Source organism: Dermacentor variabilis, chromosome 4 (genome assembly GCF_050947875.1).
Source record: "Dermacentor variabilis isolate Ectoservices chromosome 4, ASM5094787v1, whole genome shotgun sequence".
Lineage (NCBI taxonomy): Eukaryota > Metazoa > Arthropoda > Arachnida > Ixodida > Ixodidae > Dermacentor > Dermacentor variabilis.
In genome coordinates, this window is record NC_134571.1 from 149,342,893 (window position 1) to 149,368,055 (window position 25,163).

General features: G+C 45.7%; 1 protein-coding gene across 3 annotated transcripts in view; it reads right to left on the minus strand.

The window, feature by feature from the left end:
• Window positions 1–25,163, minus strand: part of LOC142578004 (glutamate receptor ionotropic, delta-2-like) — a 100,332-nt gene that overhangs the window by 15,977 nt on the left and 59,192 nt on the right. For 2 of the 3 annotated variants that reach the window (XM_075687430.1, XM_075687431.1), the window contains 4 exons: window positions 8,459–8,620; window positions 7,306–7,456; window positions 845–1,062; window positions 182–474 (listed from right to left, as the gene is read on the minus strand). In XM_075687430.1, coding sequence (XP_075543545.1) covers window positions 182–474; window positions 845–1,062; window positions 7,306–7,456; window positions 8,459–8,620 — 824 coding nt within the window. The remainder of the gene's footprint in view (window positions 1–181; window positions 475–844; window positions 1,063–7,305; window positions 7,457–8,458; window positions 8,621–25,163) is intronic. The other variant, XM_075687432.1, reaches the window with a different exon arrangement.

Consider the following 25,163-nt stretch of genomic DNA (forward strand, 5'->3'; position numbering starts at 1 on the left):
ATACACCGAGGGCAAATCAAGCTCACTCTTATATAACACTAAGAATCATAATTATTATAAACAAATTAATTACACGAATCAGAATTCGGAACTTGTATATAATATCATGAGGAAAGTCGGCAGTGCAAATACAATACGTGACACCACACAAAAGATACATCGGGAGATACATATAATCTACCTTTGGTTGATGAACTGCACCAGCGCCGGGTCAGCACTTCTGCTGACGCCCATAGCGAGTGTCGTGGGGAACGCGCGCTCCTTGGCGAAGTAGTAGCTCCCGGGTGCGAGGTGGCGGCGACAAGCACGGGAAGCTTGGTAGAGCATCGTAGTGTAGTCGCTGACGATCACCGCCTTGCCTTCCAAAACCAGTCGAAGGTTGTCATCGGTGTAGAGGTGCGCTTCGTCTCGTAGGCCATCGCGCGCAATTATCAAGTTCCACAAACCGCGGTATTCTTCCACGTCCAAAGATTTCTGCGAGATCATTGATTCGGTAAGCGCGCCTTCGTTCTTTGTTATCAAACAAATATTGTCACAAAGCGTGTACACATGTTGTTGGCTCTTTGGTGTACATAACCACTGAGACTTTATGGAAGCAACGAATGACATTCTAGGACACTGGTTATTTCCTTCGACCTCTTATATTTGAACTGCCCCGCCGTTGGGCCATAGGGAATGTGCAGCTACATATGGGCAGATCTGGGACTAATCGATAATGGTAGTAATGCAAACGAGCATCTTCTTATAGAGAGGGAGAGCAAGGGACCACTTCGACTCCACATTGCTCTTCCACTCGCAGTAGCATTGCGTCGCATTGGGAAAGTGAGGGCAGGACGTGTCATACCTTCAGGAGTTCTTCATATGCGCCGCCTCCCCAGAGAAAGGGCGTTACGTCTTTTCGGTGAGACAGATCCATGAAGCTGTCAATACGTTCTGGTTCCGGGAACAGCATCAGGGTGGCCTTCATGTGTCCCGTGAAGGCGTTCATCAGCACGACTACAGTCAACCACCACGCGGCCAGAACGAGCCGTCCTGCCGTGCTGCGAGGTGTGTGCGTCGACGCTGAAACCAAATTACATCGATAAGTGACAGCTGGACATTTGGCTGCTCGTGTGCATAAAGATATTCACAAAAACTTTTCCACACCTGATTGGGAAGGAAACAATAGCTAATCCCAGCAACTCAAAATTTGTTTGCTGATATTTATCGACATTATATTTGGGCCCATTCTACTACACGTAAAGCCATGACAAGCAGGTACGGTGATTTGTTGGAAAGTGCTGATTCTTGAACGGTAAAACAACGGGAGTAACACGGATAAGCAGGAAGACGTAGGAGGCAAGCATCGTTCAGTGTTGTTGAGATGACCAGTGCCGCGAATGATATCAGTGACGGAAAAGGGGGATTGGACGCGGCCCTCATGGAAAATTGCTACGCGTCATTGTATAATGTTGTCTCGGAGAAAGAGTAAGCTTGGTCAGGAAAGTAGAAACTACCCTTTCTCGTATCTTAAAAATTTTATTGCTCGTGCCAATATAACTTATTTATTCAGTAACCTCACAGCCTCCCGAAGGAGTATTGCGTGAGGGAAGGATACAGGTAATTAGCAAAAAGAAAGGAGTACTAAGAAATTATACATTGTTATCGAGTAAACATGGCAGAACAAATATCTAACAATATAAATAACGCGATAAATGAAACGAAACGACTGCGTGGAGTAGCAAAACAGGTGAACCATGAAATTATACTAAGGGTAGTTGGTAACGATAAAAGAACAAGTCTCTAATAATGATAACACAGTACAAAACAAGCGTTCAAACAAAATAAACACAAGAAACTTTACAACATTGCTAAAAGTATTTACTTAGGTGCGCAGTGTGGTTTAGTTGCCATCAATTATGGAAATGATATGCACAAGCGTGCTTCGAAGGATACAGGGTCAAGAATGTCAACTGTGTCGTTTGGTAAGTTATTCCAATGCGGAATGGCACGTGGTAACGTGAAAGAATTGAAAGCATTGGTTCGGCCAAAGATACGCTGGAAATTCAGATGATTATGCAGACGCCGAGATATACGAGATGAACGAGTGAGCGGCAGGGTGGACGGGCGCATGCTATGCACTATTCTGTGAAACAGACAAAGCAATGCTATGGTTCTTCGTGATTCAAGAAATGAGAGGGATAAAGATAACTAAATGCTAGTCACGCTAGAGTCATGGTGATAATCCCTGACGATGAAAAGGGCAGCGCGGTGTTGGAATGACTCGAGAGTCGCGATTAGCTAAGCTTGATGAGGTGACCAGATAGGGGCTGCGAATCCCAGTTGTGGCCTTACGAATGCCTTATAGGCGATTTGTCGGGTGAAGGCCGTAGCATCGCGCAGGTTACGTTTAAGATAACCGAGCGTGCGTTAGGCTTTAGCAGTTATTTTTTCGATGGGGAGAGACCATGACCGGTGTGGTGTAAGGAGAATGCCGAGGTACTTGTATGAGTTAGGGCGTGTGATGGGGTTCCTATCCAGTGAGTATTTGTGAGCGAAAAATGTCTTTTTGCGGGTTTATGTTATTAGTTTGCATTTATCAGCGTTCCAAATTCAACAAACTCACTGCACTCATCTCTGAGTTCTCCGACCCTTTCACAGAGACAGGTAAATACACCCGTGATAGATTGCAGGTTGCACAGCCAGAACACCGCAATGGAAACAGCGATCATTGATGCAGAGACCTCACTACGTCGTGCCTGATAACCATACCGTGATTTCTGCATGTAAGACACTACCGTTTTTAGCGAAGAATAACAAAAATGTTAAAACAGCCGAAATTCAGACCAAGGGCATGAGAAACCAACATCGATTTGGTTCTTTGGTTTATTACTCTGAAGTTTATAAGAACACTTATTCTGAAATCAAAACAAGCAAGATGAATGTTTTGCAAAGCCTACACTGACGAATTCAATTGGCAAGCAGAAAAATTGCTCTCTGTGATACTGAGAGGGGGTGAAAGCGCAGGCGTTGGTGCTATTCCAGTACATTCAAGCACTTCCTGTCTGTCATTTAGATCGCTCCAGCATGCGTCGTCGCGACGCCTTGCGAATACTTGTCAGAAATAGCTACGCTTTAGGCTTCTTAGTAAATTATGATTTCTAACATATATTTCACGTTGGAATCAGCAAGGACATATGCATAATTGTATAGGGAACCAGTAGCTATAGTATAAGACCACATTCGCTTCTTTAGACGGTGAACAATGACGTGGAAAAAATTTATTGCTGGCGGTAGTGTGACATATTCTACATGTAAAGAAGGTTGGGTTGCCACTTATCGTGCTCCAAGAAATAAGCTCTAGCCCTCATTGCAAATATGCAGCTTCTCATGAATACATTTATATCGAACGAAAAGAAGAACTGACTGAGTCAAACACAAGCAGGAACAACGTCGCTCACATTTGCCAAAGCTTAAAATGTTTCTCCCTCTCTCACCAATAATATCATTTATGTCCCCACCTGTGTACCCTTTAGTACTAAGGTGTGCACGATTCCATACCATTCAGCCCACATATCTGTCCTTTTGCACCCTTTTGGGAGTACCATAGGGAGAAATTATTGATGCAGCAGTTCTGAATATACGTTCATTTAAGAGCCGTTTATATAAGCAACAGTTCTGGGAGAGAATACGTCAAGTTACCAGTTCCTATCTAGCAAACTGCACTGGTTCTTGGGAAGTGCATTTCAGTTATGGAAGCTCTTGCAAGATTTTGCCAAACGATTCGCTTTGTTTTTAATTTAATTTCCTCTTTAATTCCAAAACAATTTCACTTACGCTAACGTGTCATCTGTATTAATACGAAAAATCATTCGCCAAAAACGCCTTTTAGCATTTAAAAAAATAAATGGACAGTCACTTTAGAAAGCTGTTGCACATTACCAAACATTTTTAACTGCGCGAACAAACGTTGACAAAGAGGGCAAACAAGCACCGGCGCAGCCTTGCAACTAATTTTTATTATCCAAAGAACACATATAAATTCATCCCAGAAAAACTCCATAACGGATTCACCACAAAAACAAAATCACCAGAAAAGCTTCCTGTTCACGCAATACATAAACTAACTACGCTCATCAATAAACCTCGTTTCACTGTCTCGGTCGGCTATCTCAGCATCGACAAAAAAAAATTTTACTTCTTTCAGGATCGGCTTACACCCCCGGGCGCGTCACACCAGTGCCCGCTCACCTTAGGTACACGTGTAAGGTAAGCCGATCCTGAAAGCATTGTGTCCCTGCCGAGATAGGCGAGCCACAGAGTTACGCGAAGCGTGCCATATAAGAAAGAACGTGATTGTGTCAACGACACCTCTGTTTATCTGCCGAACAGTGAGGTTAGGTTTATTGGTGAGCGTGGTTAGGTTGCGTATTGCATGAACAGAAAGTTTTTACGCGCAAGCGTAACAGGCGAGATCGTGAAATAGGCAGTGTTTGTGTATATCCACGAAACAAACGAACGAAGAAGGCGCCAGTACATCCGTGCTGGCTCCGGCTTGTCAGGAAATTTCGTTTGCACGTTTAATTAGAACTATGGGCAACCATAAGAAAGAAATTTGAGGATATATACTCGTTAAACGTGCTTCATACTCTTTAAACTAACACGTTGAACACAGTCTGAAACGCATATGCCTGAAGTTGCTCTGTGATATGCATGCTATTCATTCGAAAGCTCAGCAGTCATGGAGGTATTACGGAATAAGGGTGTAGACGAGCCGTATGTAAAAATACTGAAAGATATCTATAGCGGCTCCACAGCCACCGTAGTCCTCCATAAAGAAAGCAACAAAATCCCAGTAAAGAAAGGCGTCATGCAGGGACATACGATCTCACCAATGCTATTCACGGCGTGTTTACAGGAGGTATTCAGAGACCTTGATCGGGAAGAATTGAGGATAAGAGTTAATGGTGAATACCATAGTAGCTTGCGATTCGCTGATGAGATTGCCTTGCTTACTAACCCTGGGACCAACTGCAATGAATGCTCACTGACCTAGAGAGGCAAAGCAGAAGAGTGGGTCTAAAAATTAATCTGCAGAAGACCATTGTTTTACAGTCTCGGAAGAGAACAGCAGTTTACGATAGGTAGTGAGGCACTGGAAGTGGTAAGGGAATACATCTATTTAGGACAGGTAGTGATTACGGATCCGGATCATGAGACTGAAATAATCAGTCTGGGCTGATTATTTCAAATGGGCTGGGGTGCCTTTCGCAGGCATTCTCAGACCATGAACAGCAGATTGACATTATCCCTCAAGAGAAAAGTGTATAACAGCTGTGTCTTACCAGTACTGACGTACGGGGCGGAAACCTGGAGGCTTGCAAAAAGGGTTCTACTTGAATTGAGGACGACCTAACGTGCTATGGAAAGAAGAGTGATAGGTGTAACGTTAAGGGATAAGAAAAGAGCCGATCGGGTGAGGGGACAAACGCGAGTTAACGACATCTTAAATGAAATCAAGAAAAATAAATGGGCATGGGCAGGACAAGTAATGAGGAGGGAAGATAACCGATGGTCATTAAGGGTTACGGACTGGATTCCAAGGGAAGGGAAGCGTAGCAGGGGGCGGCAGAAAGTTAGGTGGGCGGATGAGATTAAGAAGTTTGCAGGGACAACATGATCACAATTAGTACTTGACAGGGGTAGTTGGAGAAGTATGGTAGAGGCCTTTGCTCTGCAGTGGGCGTAACCAGGCTGATGATGATGATGCTTGCTATTAAAGAATGGCGATAAAATATATGAAGAAGCAACCCGCTTACTGTTCAAGAATACGTTTATTTGCGGCACCATATTGCACTATGTTAATGGGGGGGGGGGGGAGGGTGACCCTCCTTACCACTGTGCCTTACGCGCACGCGGAAGCTAAACGGTACTTCGATCGCCACTCGAGCGCCACGCGTTCTGAACCCCGTGCCGCGCCTGGCACCACCTCCAATCGCAAACCCTGCAACCAGAGGCATAGCTTCTCAACGACAGCGTCTCAAAGCGCCAGCTGTCACGAGGGAAGAATGCGAGAACGGATGGATGGATATGTGCTATTAGCGTCCCCTTTGGAATGGGCGGGTGGCTTGCGATGCCAAGCTCTTGTCTAATATTGCCTAATGTTCTACCTATGCAGAAAAGGCAAGAAAGAAAAGCAGAAATAAAGCCCACGATGAATTTCCATAACCAAACATTCTGAACCTATATTGTGACCTTTGTTTTTGTATGCTTCCTTTGTTTGTCGTTTGCCTACTTTGCTTCCACGACTCTTTCAATCACCTCTTACTAATCTCTAATGCGGACATGTTTACTTTCCCCCTGGTCTCGCTGAACCCAAGGGCTTCATGGAGGCCAGAGGTGCATCAACCAAGCGCTGGGCAGATATCTTCATATTCTAATAAAACATGATCAATCGTTTCCATAGCTTTGCCGCCGCAACCACATTCTTATTCGTTGTTGTTTCACTTTATAAATGCGTTTTCTAAGATGTAATCAAAAGATACACAATCGAAGGGACCGAAAGGAATCTACAAATCTATATATGACATAGAGAAGAGTAGCCGAACAAAGAATGTCGCTTTAGGACTCAACAGCCGTGGCCTAATTCGACTTTCTCTGTTCTACTTCCCTTCAATATTTCAAGTTTTCATCGTACTTTAACCTTCTGTCTTGTTTGATCAATCATGATGGTTCATTGAAGTACGTTATGTGTTATTTCAACATTTAGGGGTAAGTCACCTCTACAACTCTTCCGTATCTGACACAACATTCCGGGATGCAAGAAACACGCTGAACAAGATGTGCGCTTCATTAGCTTTGCATAAGTATATGTAAAAAGATGACAGGAAGTCAGCTATCACTTATAGATAATCGATTAAAGACAGCACGGCCCGTACTTAAGAAATATGTTGGTGTTTTCTCAGTGGGCTAACAGTGTGCACGGTTTTTAGGTAGCTTATCTGCTAAAACAGTGAAGACGACCTTGTACTTTTAAAGGCAGATGGCATCATTGTCCTCGTCGGTAAGGTTTGAGGCGCACTGAAATACAACACGCAGGCGACTGGTTCAAGGCAGCGTGTTTTTTTTTCTGCCGTGTATATCACAATCAATACAGATAAACAACTGCTGAACGCTCTTTTGAGAAACATTTCAAAATCGCTTCCCTGTGTTTAAAGGAAGCGAAATGCTTAATTGCTGATTGCTCCACAACACGCAAAGATATTAAAAGGCAACAAGTCACTATCCAAGTCTTCTAACGATGTAAACATTTTTGATGCCACTTACACTCCATGAACATCGCCGACACGTACAGCCACCAGTTCTTTCCAAAGGACTCACGTATTCGTACGCTTGATCGATGGATACCGTTTCTTACGTCTACCAGTACGCTTGTGAGCACGCACACCATTAGAGCACAAAACAGTCCCAGCCAGACCTGTAATGTAAAAAAAAGTATTTATTGCACTTTGCTTATATCTCCCTAAGCGCGCATGTACGAGTTGACTGAACGAGTTCCGAATCTTAACATCCTAGGAAAATCGACTTGCCAACGTAAGGAGGACGTTAGGCAAAACTTCAAAACAGGTTTCAGTTGCGAGTGTACTGACCATCAAAATCTATCGTGAGAACCTGCGTACAACAGAAACAACCAGCCGGTGAAGAGTGCTTAAAAATAGCAGCATGGCTATAGACGGAACGTATGTGCTTTTTCTGTTGCAGTTTCTTCATACAGCTGCTACAAGACGGCAAACGCTGCGTAGCATAAGCACCGTAAAACTAATTACAACTATTTCGCCAAGTTATTCTACTTTGAATTAACTTCAACGACTGTACGCGCTGTTTGAGAGACGCTGCAATGACTCCTAAGCAGCCTTCGTTGTTTCAGGAAGAGGGTTAAGAAAGGGTCATAAACTTGTAACAGAACGTCATTCATTTGTGCAGGCTTGTTAATTATGGTGACAGTAGATTCTGCTTTTTAGACGTAGCACAAAAGGAACATTTTATCTAAGCGATGAGGAAACAATATACTGCCTAAGTTGTACATTTTTAGAGGACATGCATAACGGATTTTGGAGCTTAGTGCTCTTCGCCTTAACTAAAGTGCTTGTTTATGCAAGGCTTACACAAATGCATATGCTGGAAAGTGCGATGTTTATTGCAGGATTGCACCAAACTCCTCAACGTCAGATATCGTGCTAGTTATTATTTTTTGATCAAAATAATTACAGTGGAAGTTCTTAGAGTAGAAGGGGGAAACGACGTAAACAAGTGCAAACATACAACTAAAGCTCCATTTCTGACAACATGTTATTTGAACATAAAAGGCTTATGCACAGGAGCCACATTAAAATCGTATAAAATCCGAGAAACGTGTTTGTGCACAAAGAGTTGACCATACTTGTTATTAATGTGATGTCCTGTCGGACTTTAGAATCACCTGCCACTCAAACGCCATCAAGGCGCCGAATGCACTGAAATCGACTACGTCGGGTAATCCTGCGAGAATGTTGAAGTACTCCGTGTTGATCTGTGGCGGATAGTTGACAACTTGAAGGCGATCGTACGTCACGCCCATGGCACTAAGTGCAAGGTCCGCCTTCTGCAACAGACAGGGCACAGGTAAATAAATCAGAAAGATAGATCTGGGAGTAAATTTTACGTAAAATTTTGCGAATGGTTTTATTTCCCCAGAAAATTACCTATCTCTCACTAAGATTTCCATAATGATGACCATTTTTGATGCCTAATAAATTCTTATTCGCTAGGTAGCACAGCACAGATGTTATGTGCAACTAAACAGAGTAAACTGGTCAAAAAAAACGAGAACTAATAATAACGAAATGTTACGCAACCATGTCCTAAAAAAATTACAAGAACTATAGTCGCAGCGTGGTCCATGCTAGTGGCGGGCTTCTTCCTGATCGGGCAGGTGGTCAGACAGGCCAGCTAGTGTCTTAAACAGCAAACGAACCCCAGTTTATTATGCTTTTTGGGTTCGTTTTGCTCGAGAAAGCTATTTACACATATACCAGCGGAAACAGACTCGTCGTTAATTGTGGATAAATATAAGGCGACTTGGGATCGCTAGATTATTCTATATGATCGTTTGCGAGTGTGCGGACATACCGCACACTCATAGGCCTCATATGCGTGCTGGATTACTAATACTCCCACTCTAGCAACCAAGTTGATCAAGTTAGCACATAGCTTCGGTCGTCTACACCCTTAAAACTCACTAAAGCAACGACAGAACTGTCGTTTATTATATAATTTCTCTTTAGGATTCGACTAACCAACCTTGAAGTGGATCTAAGGCGTACCTCTCCTTTTGAACACAGCTTAAATAAACACATCCATAATGCTGTGAACACTGCGACAACCTTTTGTGGACATGGCAGCGCTACGTACTGCAAGCAACCCACGAATTAAACAATATTGCAGATGAAAATGCTAATAATTGGTTTATTTGATTGCTGCGTCTTCCTCGTAAAGAAATACAACGCGCGCGCATGTGACCTCGCTGACAATTGTGACAGAGAGCACGTGACAATTATTATATTTCCTTTAGTTTCTTGATTACCGGCCCTAGTGACATAGTCGCTCTGGCGTTGCACTTCTGAGGGCTAGGGTGCGCGTCATCATTTCGCGGCAACGGCGTCCGCATTTTGGTGGGGTTGCAACACAAAAGGGCCCGTGTGCCATGCAAAGGGTGCAAGTTAAATAAGCCTAATTGGTCGGATTTAATCCGCAGTCCCGCGTTATGGAGTGCGCCACAATCATATATTGGTTTTGCAACGTACAAACCAACGATGCAAATCATAAATTATTTCCTCAACTATTCTGATTTCTTTTAAATCTACCAACCACTTCTTGGCCAATCCCTCAGGCAGGGTATGTGCCATAGTATAAAGATCATCATCACCATTAAACACGGCGATCACGTCATAAGAGATAGTCGTCGCTGGCACTAGAATAGCATACTTGAGATTGTGGCCTAACAATACGGAACTCGCGTAGTGGTAGCAAACAACAAACTCAAAATAAAGTTTACGCAAAAGAAAACTGCCGAGACTTGAAAAAGTTTGCCTATAGTCAAGTCTTGCCTTAGGTTACATGTCCCAGTGTATATTAGCAGGCCAGAAGAAAGCATACATCAGGCCGAGCTCTTTGCCTTTCCGTAAATATATTTTCTTTCATTCTCTCATCATATGGAAACTCTTTTGTAGCTGTCAGTGATCTGACACTCTGAAAACCATCGTGACGCACATTTAGACGTATTTCGAGCTTTTACAAAATTTCCTGTACTTTCTCTATACTATTCCCTCGCCGAGCGAATGACGATGTGTGCATGCCTTTTTGCCATTTTGCACCGCCATATGCCATGTAGGTCAAGAAGCACGACAAGACTGAATGGAGAACCACGATCTCGTAAGAAGCTGATTCCTTATGGGTCAATCAGAAGTTCTTCGGGAGCACTTTGGAGCACTTCCAGCAGAAAGGCAGCCTTCCCGACTTTCAAGGAAAGCATGTTTAGTATATTCGCTGTTTTAGCAAAATGTACACTGAGCGCACCATGGAATCAACAATAATTGCTCTGCTCCTGATGTCTAAGGGGAAATATGCAGCCGCGCGATTGAAATAAGTATATTATTGCGGCCACTGGTGCGGCCAATCACTTGAATCTTCTAAAGCATCTCTTTCATGTCTTGTAGAATAATACGACGATCAGTAGAGTCGCCCATCGAGAAGTAAATCACCAACGTCGATGTACAACTTTTTCTGAGTTCGCTAATGTATTCCAAAAACCCGTAAACACAAAAACGGAAGCGCCCGTGGTGGTTCTATTAGGAACATGTGACTGGACATTTTTTAGCCTAGCAGCTACTAGAATATTAGAATATGCTGGTCTAAGGCAGAGCTCGCAGATTTTGCCATCTAAGAATGTCCTATGATTACGATACTATCTAATGCGAAATTTCAGCGCAGCTCAATAAGTGTTTTCATTTAGCGATATACTGAGGCAAAGAATTTAAGACCAAAATCACCGTACGCATTGTCAGTCGACCAGTGCCGTCAGCACCTTCGCAGAGGGATAGCGGCATGGGAACGTAGGCATAATGAGCGACATCGTAAACAGCTGTGGAAAAAGACGGCGAAGAACGCGCGAGCAATGGCAAGAGCGCGATCGAGGGATCGCCATGCCAATGCCAGGAACGGGCGCCCAAGATCTGCGCATGAGAAGGTGTCTACAACATCCGTAATTATTAGCAACGGATTGATCACTGTGACCTAAGCCTAGTGCACCGTCGCGGTGGCTTCGTTAAAGACGTACCAGCTAAAAATAAATATAAACAAATTGTCGCATTTTGGTTAGAGCTGCGGGATGATGCGCACACATAGATAGAAGTCAATATGTGTCTCTAACCATTTTGGTGACAACTTGCGCCACTCCAATAAGACTGAAAGGCGGGCTACTTGGTTTGGTTTCATTGTGGAAAGTTTGCGCCCTTCTGTCATACTTCAACGATTCTCTATCATTTTCATTTAGGTAACAGGGTACGTGCAACTGGGTGTGTGCCTGTCTTCAGTGAACCGTTTTAATATTCCCAATGACGAAGAGGCGAGCAGTGAGAAGACGACGACGTTGGCAGGCTAGCGCGGGCTGTTGCCTCTTGGCCGAGTGCGGCGTATTCCCTTGTAAATATACTTGTACATAGCTTGTCGCCTGCGTCTTCCTACGTAACAATATCGACTTGAGTCATTCGGTATGTGCCATTAGGTATGTAGCAAGCATCCTTCACTTCGTTATGCCCACCGTGGGGGTCATTGCCCCTCACTCTTGAAATGTAGTTTGGCTGGCCATGGTTGTCATTGCCCCTACCCTTTCGTGGAAGCAAAGTGGCTGCCCACTGGAGCTGCCCTCTGCCCACCCGCTGCCCACTGGAGCACCACCACTGCCACTCGGCAACGTTCTTTCACTTTTGAATAAATCCAGTCTACTCTCCGTTCTCAGCTATCAAAACATGTGTGCCTTGCCTCTATGAAACCGAGATCCAAACAAATGGTGACCCAGGACATTAACGTTTTTTTTTTCGAACACTAGCAATGGAGGACGCTGCGGCTGCTCCTGCCGACAAAGACGACACCACGATTACTTCTTCTCTCATCAACTCAGAAATCTAGCCTCTCAGTTTTTGACCCCGGAATCCCCGAGTTTGCTTTATACAAGTTAACGACCGTTTTGAACTTAGGCGCATCACGCCAGAGACAGCAAAGAGTCTGCAAATCTTCGCCGCGCTACCCTCCGACATTTCCGACGCCATGGACCACCAGCTAGTGGGTACGCCATCGGCCATAGCATACGAAATGAAATGCATGGTCCGGGAGCGCCGCGAGCCATCGGTCCAGAGTATCCTCCAACAGCTTCTCTCTAAGGGAATCGGCGAACCGCGGCTCTCGCAACTCCTGCACCGGTTGCGTCAATTGCTAGGTGAGCACTCCGCAAACGAGAGCCAGCTCCCAGTTTTGTGCGAGCTGTTCTTGCAACGCCCCCCACCGCCTGCACGCATGGTACTGGTGGGTTCCGTCGAGACGAGTTTCGATCGGATAGCTGCCCTCTCTGATCCCATATTCGGTTGCTAGTATGCGGCTTAGTTACCTATCGCTTTTGCGAGAGTCTCAGAGCCAGGAGACTGACTCTCGTGCCTCAAGGAAACAGCCACCTTACCAGTACGGTGGAGAAGCTGACGACGGATGGCAACGCTGGCGACCAACTTCGGCACAACTATTCGCCTTCACAATTTGGGAGCGAAGCTAGATATCTGCCGCGGCAGTGGTGCTAGTAGTACCGTCGCTTTCGCGAACAAGCCAGCCGCTGCATTCAGCCCTGTTCATGGATTGGAAACACACCGGCCTGTCGCCAACTGTGACACGCGACATCGGCCATCGCGCAAGCCGCCTATCCTTCGTAGTCGACTGCATCACCGGTAGCCGCCTACTCGTTGACACCGGAGCCGAGCTGCGTATGTACCGTTACCGCCGCGGCTGCAGATCCCCAACGCGGTAAGTCAACATGTATGCTCGACGCAGTAAACAACGCCATCGCGTCGTTCGTACTCTGGTCAGTAATGTTAGACATCATACTGTGGCGCATCCACAGATGGGTGTTTGTTATCGGCGACGTCAGCTTTGCCACAATGGAAAGAGGTTTCCTCAGTCGTTTCAGCCTAGATGCGCGTGTTCGCGACCGGCACCTAAAGGATAACGTCCCATCCTTCGATGTACTTGGCCTGCAGTTCAACCTCACCTCATTTGGCGTCCGTAGGTTTCGGCGGGTTTCATTGTAGAAGATATTTGCTGAGTACTAATAATTCACGAAGCCCTGAAGCTATGTGCTTGCCGTGAAGCGCAAAGTGACGCGTCATATCAACACCACCGGCACACCCATCGGCGCCCGGCCACGGAGGATCGCTGGACGGAGGTTTGAAGTCGACCACCGTGTGTTCGAGCATGACCTTCAGCTCGGCGCTATTCGTCCTTCCTCCAGCACTTGGTCTTCACCTGTCCATCTAGTTGCAAAATAGGACAATGGTTATTGGTGGCCTTATGTCGAGAACCACGAATCGTAACTTCATCGAATGTCATCCTTTATTGTTTCCGTTGCCTATGTTGTCGTTGGATCTTTTGCAGTCAGATTCTATGTGCGCCACGTATGGCGTTGTACTTTCTTGAAAGTCGACTGGTGCCAGTGATTACGCCGGAACCTTTGACGACTCATGTATAAGCAACCAACACGCTTGACCGGCAGATCAGAGTTCGCCTACTGTACCAACTGCTATCATTGTACTTTTATTTCTGGGCACACGTTCACCCAATGCGTAGTTAGCGTTTTGAAGTCACGCTTTTGAAAGGGACTGATTCTACCCTATCCTTATTATGTGGCAACGTACGTTCGCCAGCCCTGTCCGAATATATATAGAAATAGACTCAACGCGGGCACTTCACTGCGATGGCGTTTGGTTAGGCAGCGTGCCCAGAGGCAAGCAGTAAAGAGGAGCCTGGCTCGTACACGCCTCATACATGACGCGCTCGAGTGGTGACAATACGACAAGTCCATACAGTGCTTCAATGCTAAGCGCATTAGGGTAGAAGAGTTCTGCAGGAATATTTACGTACTAAGTCACACAAGTTGGTCGTACGGTAGGTTTTCAATCCGATTTCCTAAGTACAATAGTTCGTTGCTCTACCTATCCCACTATGGATGGCCTAGCGACACAAGGTGCGAAGTGTTCGGCAGGACAGCAGCCACGGCAAAGAAAGTCGGGGAGTATTCGAAAAGAGATCCCTCTTTGAAAGGGGCTGTCCTGGTGTCTACACCACACAGTGTAAACAAAGGACAGCAGGTGTCTTTCGACCCTACGTTAACAAGGGTAAAATAAAACCTGCCGATTGATTGGTCATGTAGAGATGATACCACCAACCTGATGAGGGTAGTTTTTATGTTCAAGGATGGTTAGGTTATTATGAGTGCACCAGCAATATTTACTGCGGAAACAATGACTGAGAATAGAAGACTTCACAAAGCAGCATATTGGTGACGACCTTTTGTGCCATGAATTCTACTAAGTGAAGATGAGGTTACATTCGCTCGAGGAAACTACAATAGAAGGTATCGATAACACGCATGGCAGTAGAGACGCGTTTTGGATGCTTTCCTGGCTATGGTCTCGTCGGAATGCCTTGTAATATTTTACACGTGCCATTGATTCACTTGCTTATTTCAACACACACACACACACATATTTATTTATTTATTCAAAAGAACCTTACAGGCCCTATGGAAGGGCATAAAGTAAGGGGGGCACATTGAACAGTAAGAGGTATAAAAAGTACAAATTTCTAATAGGAACAGTGCTATAAAAAGAATACCATGTTACAAAATATTGAAGGCACTAAGAATACAAAGCAATATCTGAAGGCACACGAACACTTGTTACTGTTAACAGAGCAAAGGAATACCGTTTATGAAAATGATATACAACATAGCAAAAATTCACGATAACATACACTAGATTGGTCACTCGTGAACGGTATTAAATGGGAAAAGCATGAGTAACTGAGAGCGGAACGTGTCGGGATTAGATATGGAGGCTATGTTATCAGGGAGGTCATTCCAGAGACGGATGGCACGTGGTAGTGCCGATGGATTAAATGCATTTGTTTTACCGTATATGCGCATGAAACTGAACTGATTATGTAATCTGCGTGAAAAAGAGTGGGGTATTTGTAGTTGCAACCGGGTTCGTTTATTAGTGTAAATATATTTGTGGAATAAGCACAGAAGAGCGATGTTACGGCGGATATCTAATGGCGGCAACAGTAGGTCTAGTTTAATTTGTGTAATGCTCGAGTTTATACTGTAGTTACGCGATATGAACCGGGCTGCTCTGTTTTGTATCATTTCCGTCATATTTATTAGGTAATTTTGATGAGGGGACCAAATTGGGGAGGCGAATTCTAACTGTGGCAAAATGAATGTTTGGAAGGCGAGTTTTCGAATGTTTGGCGGGGCATTTCGCAAATTGCGTCGTAGATAGCCCAGAGAACGTGATGCTTTGGCGCATGTAGAAGTGATGTGTGGGGCCCATGAAAGATTCTCCGTAAGAAGAACACCAAGGTACTTATATGATGAAGTGTGGGAAAGCATAGTGTTATTAAAATGATACGAATATTTAGAATTTACACATTTTCGGCTGAAGCACATCACCTCGCACTTTGTAAAGTTTAGTGTCATGAGCCATTTGTTACACCAGTTAGCGATAAGGTTAAGATCTGCTTGAAGTTTCAAGTGATCGTCAGTCGTGTGAATAGGACGGTAGATTATACAGTCATCGGCAAAAAGGCGCATGCAGGAAGTAATCTGGGTGGGTAAGTCGTTAATGTAGATTAAGAAGAGCAAGGGGCCGAGGACGCTGCCTTGTGGCACACCAGAGCTAACAGAAGAAGGCGGGGAAGAGAAATTGTTAACAACAGTAAACTGTTCTCGAAAAGAAAGAAAATTACGAATCCAGGATAATGTTAAAGAGTCAAGTCGTAAGGCAGATAATTTAGATATTAGGCGACAGTGGGGCACTCGGTCAAAAGCTTTAGAAAAGTCAAGAAAGATACAATCAGTTTGAAGGTTGCAGTCCATGTTAAAGTGCAAGTCAGCCGTTAGTTCGAACAATTGCGTGTCACAAGAAAATCCCTTCCTAAAACCATGCTGATTAGAAAAAAAGAAATTGTGAGCTTCTAGGTGGCTGTACACGTGGGAAGTGATTATGTGCTCGAGCATTTTGCAACGTATGCAGGTTAAAGATATGGGCCGATAGTTGTCAGGTGTATGAGCATCTCCAGATATGTGAATTGGTATTATTTTTCCTATTAACCAATCGGTGGGTAACTTTCCAGATGCTAGGGATTGTTGAAAAATATGGCATCAGATCTTACTTGAGGCAGTAATGGTGTTCTTTAAAATCTTAGAATTAATCTTGTCAATACCGGCGGAAGTACATATTTTGAGGTTACTGATGAGTAATTTAACGCCTTCAACAGTGATATCGATTGGTTCCATGTATGCGGCATCAAGTTCAGGAAAAGTTGGAACATTGGAAACGTCCTCCTGAGTGAAAACAGATGAAAAAAACGTGTTGAATACGGTGCTAAGTACTTTTCGTCGATGGACCTGAAGGCAGGTTATTGGCAAATTGAAGTCGACGAAAGGGATCGAGTAGACCGCTTTTATTACACCAGACGGCCTTTTAGAGATTAAGGTCATGGCATTCGGGCTTTGCTCTGCGCCTGCAACGTTCCACTGCGTGATGAACATAGTCTTGTCAGGACTGAACTGGCAGACTTGTCTCGTCTACTTGGATGACATTGTAGTCTTTGCCACGAATTTCGATGATCACTTGAGGCAGCTTCACACATAATTAGAGGCGAACAAGTCATCTGGACTCACCCTGAAACCGAAAAGTGCCGTTTCGTTTGCGAATAACCTCTATTTCTAGGTCACGTCCTCAGCAAGTCTGGAGTGTGTCCTTAGCCACAGAAGACAGCTGTTATCGCTAAGTTACCGCAGCTTATGGCCAAGAAGGCAGTGCGCACATTTTTTGTTCTGTGTGCCTATTACGGGCGACTTGTATGATACTTTTGAAGAATTGTGGACCGATTATCCATTTCGCAAAATCCGACGTCGATTTAAATGGGGAACATAGCACGAAGACCCATGCAGCTAGGGGATCCAGAGATAGGAAGTCTTGGTGAGTATTTGGAAGGCAAGACTGACTTAGACCCGATGATATTTAGGCGCAGATTGCAGTTGTTCTCCTTGCGAAATGACTTCCTGGTGACGAACTCGTCCCCAGCCAGGGCAAACTACCTCCTCGTTGTGCCCACAGCCTTCCTGTCAGTCCTGCACGCCATGCACAATGATAGGACTGCCCGGAGCCTCGGATTTTCACCACGCCTGACCGCCGACGCCACCCGTTATGTCAAATCATGTCGAGACCGCCAGGGGCGCTTGACACCACCGACAAGGCTGGCGGGTCTACTACAGCCGATCGAGCCTCCCTAGCGACAGTTTCAGCAGCTCGGTATAAAGTTATTGGGGCAGTTTGCGCCGTGTACATCTGTAAACAAGTGGATCATCGTGAGTACCGACTACTTTACCGGCTACGACGAAAGGAAAGGTCTGCCTAAAGGTAGGGCGGCCAATGTCGCTAAATGCTTCGTCGAGAACATCTTCCTGTGACAGGGTGCCCCACAAGTCCTCATCACCGAGAGAGGAATGGTCTTCACTGCAGAGCTCACACAAACAATTGTGCAATACAGCAAGACAAGCCACAGAAGAACAGCTGCCTACCACCCGAAGACGAGTGATCTTACGGTGTGGCTGAACAAGACTCGGCGACATGCTTGCAATGTACGTCGGCGTCGGTCACAAGGCATGGGGTGCCGTCTTGCCGTACGTAACCTTCACTTACAACACGGCGCTGCAAGAAACAATGCCGACCACGCCGTTCAAGCTGGTTTACGGCAGGAACCCGACAACGACTCTCGATGCCATGCTGCCGCACGTCACTCGCGAAAACAATGCTGATACCGCCTGTCTCCAGCGCGCCGAGGAATCCCGACAACTCTTATGCCTGCAAATCAAGCATCAGCAGAGGACGGACAGCCGACAGTACAATCTTCAACGAGGCTACATCGAGTACGAGCCCGGCGACCATGTTTGGGTCTGGACTCCGACGCACCGACCAGGGCTAACCGAGAAACTACTACGCCCCTATTTTGAGCCCTACAAGATAACCCGACGCACTGGCGCACATGACTATGAGGTGTTGCCAGACGGCATTTCGCAATCACAGCGGCGCCGCGCACGAGTTGAAGTCATCCAGCTCGTGGGCCTTAAAGGGCAACTCCGGCGTTTTTTAGGCATATTAGGGTATTGCCGTTTTCACTTGGCAGCCCGGTCACCTGTAGGTTGGTTCAGTTTGCTTGGAACTTCATCGATAATATTAAATAACCAATAAATGAGATACCGAATCCGAAATGGGTAGCTGCTTCCTGTGACGTCACGATCAGTCAATTATGTCACAGCCTACATTACCGTAATGTAAACACGCAGAACTCGTGCTAAACCCGCAGTGCATATGGCGCTAACTCCAAAGAAGTGACGCTGATTATGTCTCCTGACGACAGAGCTTTTACACAATTTCCGAACTAGACAGCGCAAACTTAGGCGACAATTTCAGTGCAAATGGGGTGTAGTCTCTGACGTCGCAAGCACAGGGGGGCCGTTAGAAAGTCATGAGTCGGGAACGCAACCAATTTTTATTATTCATTTTCAGGAAAATTAAATAACTCGTAGCCATATTGTTTGACACAGACAATCATAGTGCAAAAGAGAACTGATATTAAAATTTATTCACATCAGTGGACATAGAAAAATCACCGGAGTTGCCCTTTAAGCCTTTCTGCGACCGCCGACAAACTTAGAGACTTAGTTTCTTTGTTATTGTGTTGCTGTATTTCCTTATTATGCGTGGTTTTGTCTCCACTTTCGTGTTTGCAGAACCGGGACGATGATTTTTATAAGAGGGGGTGGGGTATTGACTCGTGCCCTTGTTTATCTTTATCGGGCGACCGCATTTCATTGTCTAAAGAAATGTTATCGCTAATCGCAGGACGCGTTTGCACGTATCGGAATTTTCTCGAGTGTTATCGATTGTTCTATCCGCCGTCTGTTGTCAATGAACTTTGTGTAATGCAACTACATGTATGAGCAACGTGAATTGTTTACTTTCTGGATGACACGCGGGCACCACCGATTACTCTGGAACCTTTCATGACTCAGCTACCAAAGCCGACGCGCTTGACCCGCTGATCAAATTTTCGACTATTAATGACTGTGTTCGCCGCTATCGTTGTACTTTGAGTGCAGCCTATATTTAGGCCACAGTTTCACCCAATAAAATGCAAGTGTGATCCTTCACAGTTCTGCTGCTTGCTTCACCGTCACTACTACATGACAATATGACGGCGGCGAAATTGCGAGCGCCTGAGCAGCACATACTATGAAACTGTGCCATTCTTCAACAGACATCAGCTGAGAGATTTTGGCGATGGCCTCAAGTTTGACTCGATTCGAAAGAATTCCACCCTTTGATGCGACGTAACCTAGAATTGTTAGCTACTGAGCTTCAAATGGGCACTTCTGTTGGTTTAGTACTTGGTCAGGGTTTGTTAAACATGTCAAAACACACCGGATCTGCTAAAAGTGCGTAGTGAAGTAAGCCGCAAAAACTACAACGCCGTCAAGATAGCACAAGCACGTGTGTGGCTTCAGGCCACGCAGAGCTGTGTCCATCATGCGCTCAAAGATTGCGGGCGTATGAAGAAGTTCGAATGGAATCCGAATAAGCCATCGGGTGTGACAAAAACCGCCTTCGGCCCAACGGCGTCTACCATGGGTGGTTGCCAATACACTCAGCGCAAATGGAGAGATGGAACGAACTCAGCGCACTGTAGGCTGTCAATCGCGTCGTCCATGCAAGAGAGAGTGTAGACGTCCTTGCGAGTGATCTTGTTGAGGCACAGGTAGCCCATAGAATCGCAAGGAACCAGCGTCGTAACAAGGACGATAGCCCATGTGCCATTGAAAGGTCGTATGACCTGGCGCAGAGTATGTCGTCGACTTGTTCGTTGATTAGACTACGTTCTGGAGGAGATAGATGGTACGGACGTTGCCGCAATGGCGTTTGCTAGCCAGTGTTGACGCGATGTGTAAATGTTGGCGACTGACCCAGGGAAGATTGCCCTACGTCGAAAGAACGAAATTCTTCTAAGAGGCACGAAAGCTGAACCTGCTGGACAAGGTGCAAGGTCATCGGTGATATAATTACCTAACATCTCACTGGGCCATAGGTCACACGCAGAAACAGCAGTGAGCGCACTGTAACTACTGCGGAAATAGTGACTTGGCAGCTGAGGTCGCGGCAGCGGTAAATTCTGTTGATCATTTTCCGTCACCTACGCAGGTTTCTACAGAATTTTCGCAGTACTACCGTGAACCAGCGTCAGCAGTGCAACGGCCATCCTATTTAAAACGCGTGGGCCTTAGATTACGAAAATTTCACAGGACTGGCTGTATTAGCGGAGCGCCACGTGCCGCCCGTGACGAACGCTACCTGTACATCACCTCAGGAACCATCGGCACCGGGAAGCCATATTGACACGTGTACTTGTCTTTATCGGGCGACACGTTTCACCGCCTAACAAATGTTATGGCACAGCGCAGGACGCGCTTGCATCTGTGGAAAGTTTCTGGAATGTTATCGATGGTTCCATCCCCTGTCTGTGACCGAAACTTGTGTAATATTGGGTAACTTGTGTAACTCTTGTGTAACCTGCTCATTTCAACTCAAACTAGGTCTTATATAGAAACAGTGACATTCCAAGTAAGTTACTTCCTCCAACGCAACTTTTCAATACGTTTCAATTCAATACAAAATAATACTATCTTGCTTCCTGAAGTCAACACTAACTATGGTAAAATGACAGCCTTCTTTTCCGCAATTTCATTTTGGAATTCTCTGCCATCAAATATTAAATCATGCTGTTCACTACACTGTTTCCGGCGGCTTCTAAAACAGTTCTTACTAACAACATACCTCACCTGATTATTCGACAAGTGTACATATGTTTCTATGTGTATCCCTATATATGTGTGTATGTATGTATGCGTGTGTATATACATTTATTACTGTGGACCCATGTTTTATTGTTTTTCGAGATTCATGTTCATAGATTATCAGCCGTTTGTAAATTAGTTTTGTTGCATTGTTGGATTGCGCACTGTTGTTCATCATCATTATACTCCTATTCAGTTACTGTAATGATCGTACCTTCATGTCTATTTCAATATAGAATTATTCTTGCTAAATTTTGTGGAATCTTCAACTACCAGATGTTTGATTAATTACTTCTAATATGTTGATTGTATTTTCACACTGTTGTTACCCTCGTTGCTAATCCTATATTATGTTGTACATGTTGTAACAGGAGGTCCCCCTGAAAGTTTTCACCTTGGGACCTCCTTCTGTATTACACTGTCTTTGTAATTGTAATGTCTAAAAATAATCAATTCATTGATTGATTGAAAATGTCATCGGGCACGTCAATAACTTGCACGTCTTCCATCGCTTCTACATTTCCAATACATTCCCCACGGGGCAGCATCATTGCGTATAGAAACAGGTAGCTAACGAAAATGGTGCTGGAGCTCTGTGCGATGTGGGCTGTCGCAAAAGGTAGCAGCAAACGTTCCCGTGTGAGACAGTGGTGAGATGGAGACAGTAGTGAAACAGCGTCTGGGATTCAGTACATGGTCAAAATCGTTGGCGTGTTCGGAGGAATACGGGTGTCCGGTTGGACAAGTAGTTCCCTCGAAAGTGAAGAAATATCGCTGAGCGGCAAATCTAACTGTGGTGAGAGTTCTACTTCGGCCAGCGCGCAATGGATAACGGCATTCTCACGAGACAGAAAATCTCAGCCGAGGATAAAGTAATGAGCGCAGGAAACGAGGATTATGAATTCTATGGCGTATAGAACGTCGTCAATGACGACACGAACAGTAGAAGCCGCTCAGGCACGAATATTCTGAGCACTGGATGAGGGGAGGGAGAGACTAGAAAGAGGCGTCGTGACTTTCCGAAGTAAGGAGCAAAGCTCAGCGTCCATACCACATACGGTGGCTCCTGTGTCCCCGAGTACATATGCGCGAACACAGTGAACAAACACTTCGATTACAATCGAGCGACTGCGTTGAGGCTCTCATATTCCGACGGTGTCGTAACGCTTGCCAATAGGACTGCAACGAGTGGTTTTCCTTCCTCGTCCCGAGTTACAGGGCCAGGCCCCATCGGCGAAAGAGAACGATGACGAGGAGACGCGAACGGCAGGTAGTTGGCGTCGGGCGCAATGAAAGCGAGATGGCCGACGGCGGTCATAATGTGGACCGTTGGGCCGGCTGGTGACGGGTGGTGCGGCACTAGGTGACTACACAGGATTACAAAAACGTGCGACGCGACCGCCGTAGCGGCACATAAAACATATGGGACGGTTGTTAGGATAAAAATGATAGATTATTGGGTTTTACGTGACAGCACCACGATCTGATTATGGGGCACGCCATAGTGGGGGACTCCGGCATAATAGGGACCGCCTGGGATTCCTTGACGTACACGTAAATATAAGTACACAGGTGCTTTAGCATTTCGCCTCCATCGAAATGCGACCACCGTGGTAAGTTTCGATCTGGTGACATCGTGTTTAACAGCCCAACACAATAGCCACTAAGCAACCACGGCGGGTAATTGTTCAGAGTAGACCATAGGTTCATTGGGGCAGGTCCCATCAATGTCACACGACGCGTAGTACGGGGCGGTTGCTGATATTACTGCATGGCGCGCAGTAGTCGGGGCTTAGCCACGATGTTGGCATAACGGGGGACATACTTAGCGACAGCGGCTAGGTACTCGCTACGACTTCAGCGTAGCCGAGGGGTGCAGCCACTGAAACCTGTTCGGGCGGCGCAGTGACTACAGTGTGGCTTAGTGGGGCAGCCGCAGGAAGATGCTGGCAGTGGTCTAGCAAGGCCTCGGCGAATTCCTGCTCGATGGCGCGACGGGCGGCGTCATAATATTCGAATTGGGCTGTTGTATATGCGACGGCGGAGCGAAGCTCTTCAAGGTGATCTGGCGTGCAACTTCCTCCGGGACAAACGCTTTCATATCTGCAGGCAGCGCTGACTGCTCGGATATGGTACCCAAACCAGTAATCTGTTCATCGCGCGATTAAGGTCGAAGTGCCAGCGAGTGCTTCCTGCGTGGCTCCTCGTAGCCTTGGCACAAAGTGATGGTATTAGTCACGGACTGACGATTTTTTGTAAGTAGCATGTTCAAAGCATTGTCCTCTATCGCACTCATGACATGTCGGAATTTTTCTACTCCGACATCATCGCGTTGACTCTCTTACACAAGTCCAGAACATATAGAATGTCGCTAATAGATGATTCCTCCGGTTGCTGTGCAAGTTCGCGCAAACGCGATACCGCACGTAGCTTGCGACCAAGCGCAACCACTCAAGAGATCTTGCACGCGGATCGTGGTTGTACCGGAGACTGGCCACACCCGCGAGATAGAATAGCACATTGCTCCGCTTGGTGGGGTGATCCAATTTATTGTGGGTGCCCACCCTATCATATGTCGTCAGCAAGGTCTCCCCGTCGGCGTCGTCTGCGACATCGAAAATGGCAGAGTCCCTGTCGCGAGGCACACAAGAGCACTTGACTTAGGAGTAATTTTCTGGATGGTGTATGAGCTGCTTCCTAGGATACGTCTTCAGGCATAGTTGTGCGTAGGGTACGGAAACGAAGTTCTAGGACTGACGTTGTAAGCAGATGCACCCTCCACCACTTGTAAAGGTCTTCATTAGTCACCAGCGTTTGCACCGAGCGTCAGAGCAGGGCACGAACTCTTAGCACGAGGGACTTTCTCCTACCAAAAACACACTATAGCGTGCCTGTTCTGCGTGTTTATATATATATATATATATATATATATATATATATATATATATATGTATATATAAAGGGTGTCCCAACTAACTGTAACCAATATTTGGCGACGGCGGATGACGGCGAAAATGCACGCTGCTCGCCCTGCCGCTTCCTCCTCGCCAGTCACGATGCAGCTGACCTTGTTCGTCAAGCGCACGCTTGAGAGAAGCACAATGCCACTACTCAAACACTCCGTCACGTGGCCTTTTTGATATTCCGCGGGCTTTCTTTATAACCCGGAAAAAAGGACTACGCCAGACGTATCCTAAAGGAAACAACAAGATCGGTGTTTTCTGAGGGTACTCTACAAATCTGCGTATCACACTTGGGGTCCTAAACCAATAACTGAAGACTTGGTTAATTAAACTTCATTAATTAATGACTTATGACAGAAAAACGTTTCTCAGTAACTATAGGCTAGCGCAAATAGTATGCTTTCGGTTCAATTCGCTTCCGACGTGCCTTTCATATTTAAACTGTACGCCCACACATGATTGTGTGAAGCAAATTGTTTTATTTCGAACTGAGCCAATGTCGCATTCGTCATTTCTTTCCGTCCGAGCGTCTTATTTCAGAGTCGTACGCTGCACTCATTAACCATGTACAACCAATTAACCCAGACATTCGCTATTCTTAGGGTAGGCGTTCTGAGCTAATGTGTGCCCCTGATTTTTCAGTAAATATTCCATTTAGTCGGTGTCGTGCTCATAGCAATCGGCAGTATGCAGAGATTTGAGATTAACTTTACTGAGTAAAACATAATTTTAATATTGCTGTAACGTGAGCGCGACGTAACACTTGTGTGGGAAGAAAGGCTGCACAGCTGCAGCACAGAAACGAGAAGAAGAGAGAAGCAACGACTCCAACGAAAGGCACGTGGCAGAGAAATTTGAAAGGCGCAGGAAAGAAGTGGATCAAAGCGAGAGGCAGGTGGGGAAGAAAGACAGGCGCTACGATACCAAGCTGCGGAGCTCACGGGGTT